This window comes from Pyxicephalus adspersus, chromosome 1 (assembly GCF_032062135.1).
Source record: "Pyxicephalus adspersus chromosome 1, UCB_Pads_2.0, whole genome shotgun sequence".
NCBI lineage: Eukaryota > Metazoa > Chordata > Amphibia > Anura > Pyxicephalidae > Pyxicephalus > Pyxicephalus adspersus.
In genome coordinates, this window is record NC_092858.1 from 124,667,851 (window position 1) to 124,681,647 (window position 13,797).

Genomic DNA, 13,797 nt, shown 5'->3' on the forward strand with positions numbered 1-13,797 from the left:
GGCAAAATATAAGCAAGGAAAAATGAACCTGATAGAGTTTACACTCTACATTACACTTATACTTTACACTTGTACTACTACTATTAAACATTTTCATGTGTAACATAAACCAATAAAGGGTTAAAGCCAAAATGAAACTTGAAAATCTTATGACCTAACAAATGTGCCATTTGTGCATTTTGATATATAACAATTCTTTGCAGCCTTTTATAAATGTTATAACTTTGTTAATTTATTCTTTGTGTCCCCCAGGTGATATGATGACCTTGCTAATGAAAAAAGATACTTTGACCGAAGAGGAAACCCAGTTTTACATTGCTGAAACTGTACTGGCAATAGATTCAATCCATCGGCTTGGTTTTATACACAGGGATATCAAACCTGACAACCTTCTACTGGATAGCAAGGTGTGTGTGTACATACTATATAGTCTTAGATTCATGTCACTTTGACATATACAGAAAATGTTTTAATTTCCCAAATTGACTATAATTTCCTTTTGCATATCCAAGGGAATGACCAAATTCTAAAAAATGTATATGTTCAGTTAGTGTAGCCTAATGCTGAAATTCTAGCAAAGTGTAAAAGAAAAAACATGGATAGATATCCAGTACATACATTCACATTATTACATCTATGCATAGCATCTGGGCATACATTTGTATCTTATTTTCAGAGAATGTTATGGTAATGGTAAGATATTCAGTATGAAAATCTTGGATCAGTTTTTTGTTGTTTGTTTTTCAAAGCCAGTCAAACAATGACACTGGGTGTTTCCTATATACTAGAGGGCAGAAATGTTTTGGGTAAACAAAGCCAAACCTTGTTATATCATCGTCCTGGCCATGGTAGGGGAAGAAAGCTTTGACTTGTGTGAAATCAGCCAATCTTCAGTGATTTCATCAGTCCCACAACGTAGTGTTATTTCCAATAAAAGGCTGTTCTTTCTATTTTAAAATATTGAAAAACATACTTTTGTAAGGTAATGTTCCTGATCTATGATCGTTACAGCCTTCTCAGCATCAACCTGCCTTTGGGTTTCTGGCAGTGGATTCTATTCTACTTGACAGTCAACAAATATGCCAGTTAGGCTGATTACATTTCATTTATTTTTGCTAAATAAATTTTAATTGATTTTGTTTTTGATTATTTAAGGGACATGTAAAGCTTTCAGATTTTGGATTATGTACAGGACTTAAAAAGGCCCATCGGACGGATTTTTACAGAAATCTAAACCACAGCCTGCCAAATGACTTCAGTAAGTAATGTTTTTTATTTTTCTTTATGTATCAACATGACTTTAATGATAGTTTCATTTCTAGTTCTTTGTTTGGTTTATTCATTTTAAAATGTGAAACTTTACTAGAACTGCTCTTCCCAACAGAACCACTTTATCATGTGTCATGTGTGTTTAAAAAATTGCAGCCACTAGAGGGAGCACACACTTTTTCTATCATTACTTTCTTTCTTCATAACTGGTGAAATGATGGATCTAGATAGGTGTGTATTGGTGAGTCTGCCAACTGACCTAGGAAATGTAAAGCAGAATATCTAGTTAGCAAATATGACTGATTATATGTGTGTATATATAAGGAGCCTGGGGTTAGTAAAGCAACTAGTAATTGGAAGTTTGATAGAAACTGTTCCAGTCGCAGGCCAGTGGCACTTGGTTGTGTTTTATTGTATGTTTATATTTTGTGTAACTCAGGTGATACATTTCAGTAAAAATAAAAATTTGTGAAAATATATTTTTTCTATGTTTAACTTTTAGATTCCTTTTAATTTTTTAACATTAATTGCAGATTTTCAAAATATGAATTCAAAGAGAAAAGCAGAGACATGGAAGAGAACTAGACGACAACTGGTATGATAAAAGATGCTCTTTTTTGTGTTTTAATTTAAACACATATAAGATATATATGATTAAATGTTTTGTATTCTGAGGGTCAAAGTCTGCTATCCTTTCTTAGAGCAAATTCGTCCTCCAAAATGCCCGGTGACTAAAGAATGTACAATAGTTATTGGGCATCTTTTCAGAAGGAAAAGAGTAATTGCATCAAGAGAATATTTGATGATAAAAACATGTGGCTTCATAGGACATTGATGCTAACAAAAGATAACATTAATAGCAAAAAAATGCCTATGGGCCCATTCAGTACGCCATGGACACATTTCATACTTTGACGTAAATTCTAAATCTTTCCAGTTTGCCCTCTCTATGTGCCCAGTGCTGGTAATGAGAACAGTCCTTTTTCATGAAAAGTTTGTTAAAATGTTTACAAATCCATTAAAAATGGAGTCGCATGGAAAATACATAATAAATAGAGTGTTATATATTTCCAAGTGCTTAACAGCCTTTACCCAACACTTTGGCAGTTATGTCTAATTAAAATAGGTTACCTATACTATGAAGGTAAATAACAACTATTTCTTTTCTAGGCATTCTCCACTGTTGGTACACCAGATTATATAGCACCTGAAGTATTCTTGCAAACTGGCTATAATAAATTGTGTGATTGGTGGTCACTAGGAGTCATAATGTATGAGATGCTGATTGGTAAGACAATTTGACATTTTCCCACTTTCTTCTCCTTATCTTTCTAGGACACATTTGATATTGTTTTACTTTCCTCCCAATGCTTTTTTCTAAAATGATCATAGTATACAGATAAGCCTATTTTCATACATCTAATAACAATATTCCCTAGGTTTGTAAATGGTGCATTATAATGTCAAAGTAGAATTGTCTTTAGCTCATATTGCACAAGATAAATTGGTTCAGGATTGATAAAAATGTGCCAAAAACAAGGAAGCTATTGAAAGGCTGATTGTAATGTGAGGACTGTAGGGTGCTTCCCCCTTTTTACTGGGATTTTAAATTTCTGTTGAAAGGAACCTGTCAAGACAGGAGTATGGGAGCTTCCATTGTTTGTTCTGTAATATATAAACTACAGAGTTTTGGAGTTCTTTCTCAAGATTATATCATGAAAGGCAGCTTCCATATTCCTTTGTGACTGGTTCCCTATTACCTGTATCTGTGTGTATGATAGGACTAAAATAAATGCTTATTTCTACATTTATTTATTATATATTAATATGATGTGTAGGTCTCTCTTGATGATATACTTGATGATAATAATGAGAGCCTTGAAATCAAGTAAGGCTATGTACACATGTTTGATTTTTGTCATTGGAAAAGGTATTTTACAATCCTTTCCAATGACTAAAGACTGAAAGGATGCATAAACTCTGTACATACAGCGCCGTTCTGCTCTATGGAGAGGGGAGAACCACCGAGTGGCACCCCGCTGCGCTCTCTACCCTTCACCTGTATGATGATCGTTTGTAGTTCGTGGACCCACCAGGCCAGGTCAATGAACAACATCAAGACGAGCACTGTACACATGTAGGATTCTTGTCCAATATCAGCCCTAAGGTGATCATCTGACGTGTGTATGTAGCCTAACACTTTTCAGGCTGCTTTCATAAAATATTTAAAATTGGCATTTACTGATGCCGTTATATTTATTCTTTATATCTTTTGTCATTATTAGCCCTGTAGTTGTGTTTCCTGTTTTTTTTTTTGTTTTTCCACACTGCTCTGACATCACCAAATTGTCTGGACTGCTGTCGGTAAACTGCTTAAAGTTGTGTGTGAGAGAGTGATTACACATTATCAGTGATAGATATGAGTTCTAATGTTTGGCACAGGTAAAGGAAACCCTGCTTATTCTATGATCACACTCACAAAACATTGCAGGCTTGATGATTATATCCCAAGCTTTACTATATAGTACAGAGCCTTGCCTTCTGTTGATATGTACTGTTATAGACTGATATGTACTATCTTTAGAGAATTTATCTACCTTCTCTAAAAAGTAAGATAGTGTCATATAGGAAACTGAATGATTGGTTAAGAAACTCAATTGTAATATGACCATTAAACAGTGGTAGTGGGTGTAATCAGCTTAATGGACAAATTAGGTAATAGATCAAAATGTATTTGTCTTGTGTTTCTATTGGTATTAAGTAAGACCTAAGGGGGTGTTTTTAATTGTGATTTTGTTCTTGGCTACTAATTAGCAAAACTTTATCATTTTTAATTTGTTGTATATATGTATATAGCTTTATCTAAACTAATAATATTTAATTTGATCCTGTTGGATTTATAAACTTTATAAAGTAGTAGTAATCTTTTTTTTTTTTTTTTTTTTAAGCACTGTTGATCCTTTATGAAAATATTATATTTTTCCTTTCCTTCATTGCATCTCATGCTGCTGATCTCTTGCAGCCACTTTCTGTCTACATGTATGCTCTCCAGCCACTGCTGCACAGAACAGCTGAGAGCAGAATTGTTGGTGCCAACATGTCTAAATATCTAAATAGTGATTATTGTTGCTGCTTTTAATAGCCTAGAAGTACATGTGGTTAGGCGGCAGCGAAATTGGTGACCAAGACAGAGTATTGTCACTTAAAAAAAAGGCAGAAATACTAGGTACTTTTTTTTTGTTTTCTCCTTAAGGAAACCTGTTTTATGGAAGGAGTGTGTGTGCATTGGTGGCTGTTCTTTCCTTTTGAAAATAATTGCCTTGTCATTCATTCCAGTCCAACAGCTTCATTTTTTTTTTTTTTTTATTCATTATTGATTTCACTTCCAGCACCATTATTGTGAATCAATGACTCAGAAAAATGTACAACTAGCATTTTCAGTACACGTTCAGGAGTAATAAACTGTATTTCACTATAGGTTTATTTTGTATACTTGTTACTGACCAACCTACCAAGCTGGTTGACAGTGAGTTTGAGTTACAAATCACCATTTACAGTTTCACTATATATCCTCAATCTAATTTGCTCGTATTCTGTACTTACATGAGTTCTCTTTTATCATAAAGGATATCCTCCATTTTGTTCGGAGACTCCCCAGGAGACCTATAAAAAAGTTATGAACTGGAAAGAAACGCTTACATTTCCTCCGGAGGTTCCCATATCGGAAAAAGCAAAGGACCTCATTTTACGGTAACTGATACTGAGAAACAAGAACTGTGTTAAACATTGATATGTAGATATTTTGTTCTGATAAAACCACATGATCTTGTAACACTTACAAACAAATGTTTTATCTTCTTAAAGACTTCATCTTTGTTTCCACATTGAAGATGTTCTGTCATAGCTGAGTAATAATCAAATCTGCATTACAGAAGTGTCTGTTATTATTCAGCGCATATTGTGTGATGGAAACGACACTGCAAATTTTTACCTTTTTTGGGGGGATTGATGATTGCCAAGTTTAAGTTTATCTAAAACTAATCTTCTGTTTTAAGAAAAAGTCCTGGTATTTTTAGTCACAAATACATTTGGGCAAATCTATTTCAAGCTCCCTGATATAGTTCTACAGTAGACAAATTGCTGAGAAATGCGGCAGCCTACTTCCTAATTCTCCACGGATATGATTGGCAAGCAAGACCAGTTGTGGGGGCTGCAGCAGGAATTTAGAAGTTCCAAATAGCTAGATGAAGATGTAATTCTTTTTTTAATTAATTAGGTTTGAATATACTGAAACATGAAAACGAATTGCTTAGGGAAGTTTATGTATTTGATAACTAAGCCAGTCAACATTTTAAGAGCTGAGTTCTGTAAATTACATACCCATAAACATTTGTACCTGGACATATGCAACTCTGTTCATCCAGTCTTGTGATAAAAGCTATGCGGTGGATAAATCTGCACACTACACTAATATAATAGGAACCCTGGACCTGGAGTAACTCAGGTTGTTATTAAATAATGAAGTTGAATATATTCATGTTCTAAATCTAGTTTAGATAAATGTTTCTTAGAACAAAAAACATTGGAAGTGACATGTATACCACATTCATATTGTATGCTTTCAGCTTCTGCTGTGAGTCGGAGCAACGGATTGGTGCTTCTGGTGTAGAAGAGATCAAGTCTAACCCTTTCTTTGAGGTTGTTGACTGGGAACACATTAGGTAAGTGTCTAGTTGTTGTAGTATTCAGTTTAATGTAATATCTGTGCAGTGCGACCTGACAGCCAGGTTTGATTTTGGATGCATGAAAACAATATTAGTATGAAACTAAATAAAGAATTTCTTTATTGTTAAGGTTTTACATTTTAGTTTCCATCTTCAGCCTTCTAATGTTTATACTTCTAAGTGTATAGTTCCAAAAGTTTATACTTTTACCAGGTGTCCCGTTTTTTGTTTTTATTCAGTGTTAAACATTTTTGTGGCATTGGTAAAAAAACTACAATCTTTACTTTACTTACAATCATTGGGGGGGGGGGAAGCTGGATGTCTTTCATAATTGGGGTATACTTCCACCTGCTGGAGATTTGGTTACTGGCAAGCAAAACCTTGCAGAATAGTCCAGGCTAACCTCTCCTACTATCAGCATCATGAGTTTTGCTTATGTCCTGGGAGTAAAGACATCTATTTTGTAGCCCTGCTATGTAAAAGCCAAAGCTAATTTTACTAGCTTCATCAGGGTGGGCATTATATTGGTATGTCCTCACTGAGCTTGATTTGCATGAATAGCTGGTCCTGGGGGCATGTGTTGACCTTTGCAGACACTTAAATGGCTTGTGACACATAGTTGCAAAAAGAGAAATTCCAGCAATACAAGCTGGAGTTTAGTTCCATGTCCCCTTCCCTCTAATCTTTCTATCTTGTCTTTGGCACGTTTCTTCTGGGACAGGGGGTCATAGCCCTCGTTCTTGTGGCAAAATAGTTTCTGGGTATTTCCTCCAATTTGTTCACTGATCCCAAATCCAAAGAAGTCATCTATTCCATCTGGACCTCCAGGCTCTGAATGTTATTGAATTCAAGAAAATTCCAAATGTTTTTCATTGGTTAACTTCACCAGGGAGATTTTTGATTTCTGTGAACATCAAGGATGTATAGCCACATGTTCAATATTTCTAGCAGTCCAATTTTTTCCACAGTTTACAGTTGGATCTTTCAGTTATCAATTCATAACCCTCACTTTGGCTTTTCATCTCCCCTTTAAGTGTTTACCAACTCTTGACTTTAGTGTTGTGTTCTTGTGGGATAGATACCTAGACAACCTCATGTTGAGGAAACAGTTGGTGCAGACACTTTTGGAAAATCTAACTTTGCTTTTGAGACATTACAATGGTTTGGTTGGATTCTGAATCCTCATAAAACCAGTCCTGGTTCGAGCTGTGCAAGTTCACGTCTCAGCCGGTGTGTTTTTTTTCTTTTTTGCCATACTTTTTCATACCGTTGTCTCTGGTTGGCTCACACACACCACCATCCAGGGTCTGGTCCCAATGATCAGGTTCCACCTCACTCACTGTTTCTCTAATTGCCAATGTTGAATCCTACTGTAAGTTGCATTATAGCCCAAAGCTGAAAGAGTTCACATGGCCCCTAAGTGAACTTCAAGAAAATCATATAATGCTGACTAAATCCCACTATGCAGTTCTTCTTTAGAAATCCACTCTCATTTATATTGGCAACACGGACAGAGTGGTATACAAAAAATAGTATTATACCTGCTATCAATTCACTGTTGCTGCCCACTTGTGAAGTGGGCTGTCAATAAATCCAGGCCCACATATACACTGCCTGTTATTCACTCTAGGTAGATACAGCGCTTAGATCAAAAGCTAATGGACCCAAATCAATACGTTGTTGTATTTGTACCGGATGTGAATTCCAGTTACTGTTTTCTGAAAAATAGTTACCACTCATGTAGTTACACACCATCAAAATGAGGTGACTGGAAGCTGCATTGCTAATTTAGGAGTCATCTGCCAGGCTTTGAGAGTTCAAAAAAAAAATAAAACAGCAATTTCATCACTTCATATATGTGACTGTACATCTATCTATGTATTTTAAATATGTATTTAGCTTTTTTGCTGAAACAAAACTATAATTTTTGTAATATTATATAATAAATATTTCTTTCAATTTCTATTTATAATTAACAGGGAAAGGCCTGCTGCTATACCTATTGAAATAAAAAGTATTGATGACACTTCAAATTTTGATGAATTTCCAGATTCAGATATCCTTAAACCAATGGGTAAGTTATAAATGTTCTAAAGGACAAAATCACTTTTCATGCTTTTATTCTTTTCAGGGGCCCTTCCCCAGCATTTATGTGACAGGTTGTACCCAAAATGGTAGTGATTTGTGCTGTGTGAAGTCTTTGATCCTAGACCTTGCCTTTCCCATGTGTGGTTTGCATTTGGTTCATGTCAATGGAAAAAACATATGAACAACTTAATAAGCTGAAGACAGGTTTTCTATCTAAGGTGGCAAATATTTTGGGTCTGGCATGTGTTTTAGAATGTGGAACAAGATATAGAATTTTTTGAAAGTGTTACTGTGCAGAAATATTTAGAACATGATTACTTCTGTATTTGTAACAATTGTGTTAGCATGGTCATTTCCATATTAATGAAATATTTAGATTCCCCTATTGATGACTGAATTGCAAACGCAATTAAAAAAAAAACACAGAGAACAATAGCCACAGAGGACATAATTTCATCAGTGTGCTCCCAAGTAAATTGCAAACCCATATATAACTTTATGAAAGTAGTGGGAGGCACGATGGCTCAGTGGTTAGCACTCTGGCCTTTGCAGCGCTGCATCCCAGGTTCGAATTTCAGCCAGGACCCTATCTGCATGGAGATTCCATGTTCTCCCTCTGTGATTGGCGGGTTTCCTCTGGGTACCCTGGCCCCCCCCCATTCCAAAAACATGCAGTTATGTTAATTGGCTTCCCCCCTAAACTGACCTTAGACTGTATTAAAGACATATGATTATGTACAGTATGGACAGTAAATTGTGAGACAGCTAGTGACATGACTATGGACTTTGTACAGTGCTGCACAATATGTGGGCACTGTATATTAATAATAACATGACATAACATGAAATGATCACTAAGTTATGGCAGATACATATTAGGTCTCCTGTGCAAACAGATCTTGGGGACAATTGTTTTTTGATGTTTCACAATCTTCTATTTTTATCCTCAGTTGCAAGCAGCCATCCTGAGTCCGACTTCAAGAACAAGGATTGGGTCTTCATTAACTACACATATAAGCGCTTTGAAGGACTAACAGCTAGAGGAGCACTTCCAACATTTATCAGACCACGGAAATAAAACCTGTATACGTATACTGTGGCATAAATGCTCACCTGTTAGTATTTCTAACTTGGTTGCCTTAAGACTCTGGCCTGTTTTTGGTGCTTTTTTAAGCATGACTATGCACCAGTGGATAGTTTTTAAACTTCCATGCCTTCTTACGTCAAAGCCTGTATCCTCTGGAAAATGCCATAAGCTCCATTACATCATCAAAGGGATTAGTTTTACGCAACTATTTGTTTCTAATCTAGTCTCATATATCCAAAACATGATCTGCGATCATGTGACTGCCTGTTTCCATTCCGGGTCACCTTTACAAAGTTATGCACCATTTTTACTTTTCTACATATTTTCTGCAGTCCAGTATAAATTATCTCCCAATGGAAGATTTTTTGGTACTCCAGATTTGTTGATTTATTTGCATTTGACGCCAAGGCCTCTACAGCTTTAAGAGTCACTTTCAGCACCAGCAGCATCTTGCACTTTGTCCACCACATCAGACTTTGTCTGCACCAGATTGGATCAGCATACTTGTTATTCCAGAAGACAAGATCTTTAGACTGTTTCAGGAAAGTGAACCCCAAACTATTTATTTAGATTTTCCTATGTTCATTTCTAGGACAAATGTTTGTAAAAAAAACCGTAAAGAAAAGTTGAATTTTTCTTACTTTAATTTCTTTTTTTTTTTTTTTTTTTCTATTTGTATTTTTGCTTTGTGGAATTTTAAATGCTTCAAAAATAGCACAGAGGTGAACTCTGCTTAATATTTGGTATTTTTACAGCATTAAACTATTGTATGCACTTTTTGCCTTATTTATTAATGGTGCGATAGAACAAATCAGTGTGTAAGAGTACTTCATGTTAATGAATATTATTTTAATTAATGCATGTGTGCAGAGGTCAGGTTTTAAAGGGCAACTCAGATCTACCATGTTGTTTTCAAGTAATACAAAAGTGCCTGAGCTACCAATTTGTATTAATGTGTTATGCAAACTAAGCTGTAAGCGGACTTTAATTTATGTATGCATGATGGATTAATTTGTTTTGATTTTAGTAGTCTTCCCTTGTCTATTCCTTGTTTTGTTTCTGTTTCCATTTTAAAGCTATAAAAGTCATTCACTTGCAATTCTGCTGTTGGTTCATAAAAGGCTTCTTTAGATGAGGATGGAGTATGAGCTATTAGATTTGAGCTTAAATGTCTGTCCTTGGACATGGCAGATATGTATGGGAAGTCTGCTTGGCAACACCAACTAGAAACATTAAGGTGCATTCTCCATCAGCTAAAATTTTTATGTTACCTGTCAATAAGTTCAAGAGAGTATTGGTTAATTCTATTACTAGAGAAGTGCCATTATCAGGTAACACTCTGCAGAATATAATATTAGAATCTATGAAAGCAGCACTTAGGCTCCTGTTATCCTTTTATTTTCCGTTTGTGAATAAAAATGTCTGAAGTTCCTGCCTTCTCATCCAGTCTTCTGTAGGGGCAGCAGAGGAATGGGTGCGAGATGAAGGCACTGGATTTTGACCTCTAAACACCACCATCTTAAAGTCCAGCTTTTACTTTTATCAGTGATTTAAATACTTTACTACCATTTATCTCTGTGCACCTTTGTGCATTTTTCCTTAAGCTTGCAAAATATATAACTGGAGAAAAACAAGGGGTAATGAAAACATTTTACTTCTGGTATGTTTACCATAAAGTGTGTGTGTGTGTGTGTATATAAATACCAGTGTGTGGCAATTACAGAATATGTGTGTTCTTCTGCAAGACATGCAAACTGCCCCCCTCCCCCCATCAAGCCCCCATCCTGTACACGAGTGAGCAGGGAAGCTCCGTTCGTATCTAGGAGTCATCCATATGTCAAATGTCTTTAGTTCTTTGCTAGTTTACATTTATTAACCACAAACTGCAACTAGTAAAATTATTTCACTATGGTGGTCCTTTTAGGAGTTTCAAGCAATGACCTCCTTCTCACAACAACAAAAATGTACAACGTCATTCTTTTTTTTTTTTTATTATGATAGATGGAAGTTTCATTGTGAGTGATGTAGTAATCACATTGCAACTTAAGTGGAAGATTTTTAGGAGGCTATGCACATAATACTATGGTGGAAAAAAGACACAACCTCCTTCAGCTTCCTGCATAGTAAAACAGTCCCCTAGCGTCCTTTGTGCCATTTACATACTGATTTGATTACTCATGGGAAAAGTCCCTAAATAAAAGTTCTATTTCCCTGTCCAGCTTCCTGATTCTCATCATCTACAGTTACAGATTATTTACCATTTTTTGGGGCTATAGTGTCCCTTTCCAATGTCTAAACACATCTGTCTGGGACCTTCCCCCAGTACAGTCAGTGTAGTTGAGGCTGTTGAAGAAAGGGGGAAGACTAATATTATTTTCAGTAAACATCACAATAATAGGGGGGCAGCACGGTGGGTCAGGGGTTAGCACTCTTGCCTTTGCAGCGTTAGGTCCTAGGTTCGAATCCCAGCCAGGACACTATCTGCATGGAGTTTGCAGGTTCTCCCTGTGTCTGCGTGGGTTTCCTCCGGGTACTCCGGTTTCCTCCCACATCCCAAAAACATGCAGTTAGGTTCATTGGCTTCCCCCTAAAATTGACCTAGACTACATTAATGACATATGACTATAGTAGGGACATTAGATTGTGAGCTCCTTTGAGGGACAGTTAGTGACACAACTATGGACTCTGTACAGTGCTGCGTAATATGATAGCGCTATATAAATACTGTATAATAATAATAATAACCCACAAAGCTTGTTTGTTGAGGCAAACTATTACAATATTTATGTATAGGCAGTACATTTTGCATGTAGTACTTTTCTGCTTTTTTTGTAATGGTTAAAAAAAAAACCTGTCTGACACGAGAATGATAATTCCTAGATATTTTAAGCTACTGAATAAAAAATATTTAATTTAAGCCCTGTGTCAGAAAAAATGTTAACGATGAACTCCTGGCAGGTAGAAAAGACAATGCAGCTCTGGAATCGATATTACATCTTTTTTTTTTTTTCTTTTAAATGCAAACTATGTAAGTATCTGAAATGACTTGGTATCAATCTTACGATCCCTGTAAAGCTGAACCTGTGCCAAAGAAAAGGAACCAATCAGCTGTGTTGCAGCTTAATAATTGCTGCTCATAACCACAAACACCGGACACAAGTAACAGATCCAGTGGCCAGTGCCCAATGCTCCTTTAGGTTAACTATTAGGCTATGTTCACGCTTGTGGTGCACGTATTCCTTACGCTAATGAACTGCTGCCTTGGGGAAGATGCTACAACCCACCTGTGCAAATTCAATAGAGAATGAATGAGGGGGCAGTGATCTGTTTATTAGTGCTTACAGAAGCTCATCAAATCTGCAAATCTCCAATCTGTTTTTTAAAAACGATCTTCAGTGTGGGCAGCTGGTAAAGTGCCAGCCAATGGCAGGTGTGTGGGTACATTTGCTTATGCTGCAGTTCTGAACCTGCCCTACATGTGGCAATGTGACCAACATTATAAAGGGGATTCTTTCCTGGGACCCACCCTTTTCCCAATGAATTGATTTTAGTACTAGTTCCTAGTAGGGTTCTTGGGTAAGGAAATAAAAAAGGGTCAAACCAGTATGACAAGGACATCATTCCAGTGCAACTAGGCCAACCTGATCTCTATTTTATTACCCAGTGTTTTCAACTTCTCAAACACTGCCTTGCAGAAATAGTTTCAAGTACATACCTGTTATGTTATGTTAGGTAAAAATATTGTCCTATATTCTAGAAAATTTAGTTTGTCAGTTATGTGACAAACAGTAGTTCCCACCACTTTCACCCAAGATTTACACACATCTAAAGTTTGTATGAAAGTTGTGTAAATGATAGGTGAAAAAAACACAAACTTTATATATTTACACTAGGCAGCTTCTCCTAAACTTTTCACGCCATGAAGTTAACCCCTCATTTATCCTCAATGACTTCTTTTCAAACAGCTGTGGCTTTTCCTCTAAATTGCTGACTTTGTACTTGAATCTGAATTTTTATTTTTAATACGGTATGCAAAACTCCCTACATGTTTTACATTATGAAAGTTAGCTTCCTGCTTTTATATTGAAGCTTTACTGACTTCCTGCATCTAAGTGGATCATGAAACAGTCCTGTAATGCTATGTGGGATCCTTCTGTGATTGATGGTTCTATGGGATTTAGATGTCCCATTGTCATAGTTTTGTTACATCTGTTTGTGTCTTTAAAGTGACCCAGTCTGTTGCAATAAGCAAACTTGTATTGAAGCTCATTTCCAACATTTGGAAGAATACACTTTTCCAGTGAGGAGCACCTTGCATTGCAGTATTAAATATTATTTTTTTAGTCCTAGACAGGTGTGTGCTTACCCTGTTTATTGCTCCCCATAGTGGCTGGTGCTGTACATTTTGAATTCCGGGTTATCCTCTTGCCTCCTGTACATACAATGCAGGGCTATTCACCCTACATTTTAGAAGATGCCATAACTGCTTGCAAACACAGAGAAGCAGTACTAAGCATGAGGTTATGGAAGAGCTGTTGAACAGAGGGGGAGCAAGTGATAAAATAAGGTAAGTACTCTTTACTAGTGTTGGTGTTCAAATTCAGGTTGTCCTTATATTGGACCCAAATA

The 13,797-nt window shown here is 36.2% G+C and overlaps 1 protein-coding gene across 1 annotated transcript in view; it reads left to right on the forward strand.

Moving 5' to 3' along the window:
• The window catches only part of LOC140340854 (serine/threonine-protein kinase 38), a 24,082-nt gene extending 13,815 nt beyond the window's left edge, over positions 1-10,267 (forward strand). The window contains exons 7-14 of the mRNA XM_072426276.1: positions 253-407; positions 1,156-1,258; positions 1,803-1,864; positions 2,440-2,557; positions 4,896-5,019; positions 5,895-5,990; positions 7,973-8,067; positions 9,032-10,267. Of these exons, the coding sequence (XP_072282377.1) occupies positions 253-407; positions 1,156-1,258; positions 1,803-1,864; positions 2,440-2,557; positions 4,896-5,019; positions 5,895-5,990; positions 7,973-8,067; positions 9,032-9,159 (881 nt within the window). The 3' untranslated portion in view covers positions 9,160-10,267. The remainder of the gene's footprint in view (positions 1-252; positions 408-1,155; positions 1,259-1,802; positions 1,865-2,439; positions 2,558-4,895; positions 5,020-5,894; positions 5,991-7,972; positions 8,068-9,031) is intronic.
• Positions 10,268-13,797: the final 3,530 nt, after the last annotated feature.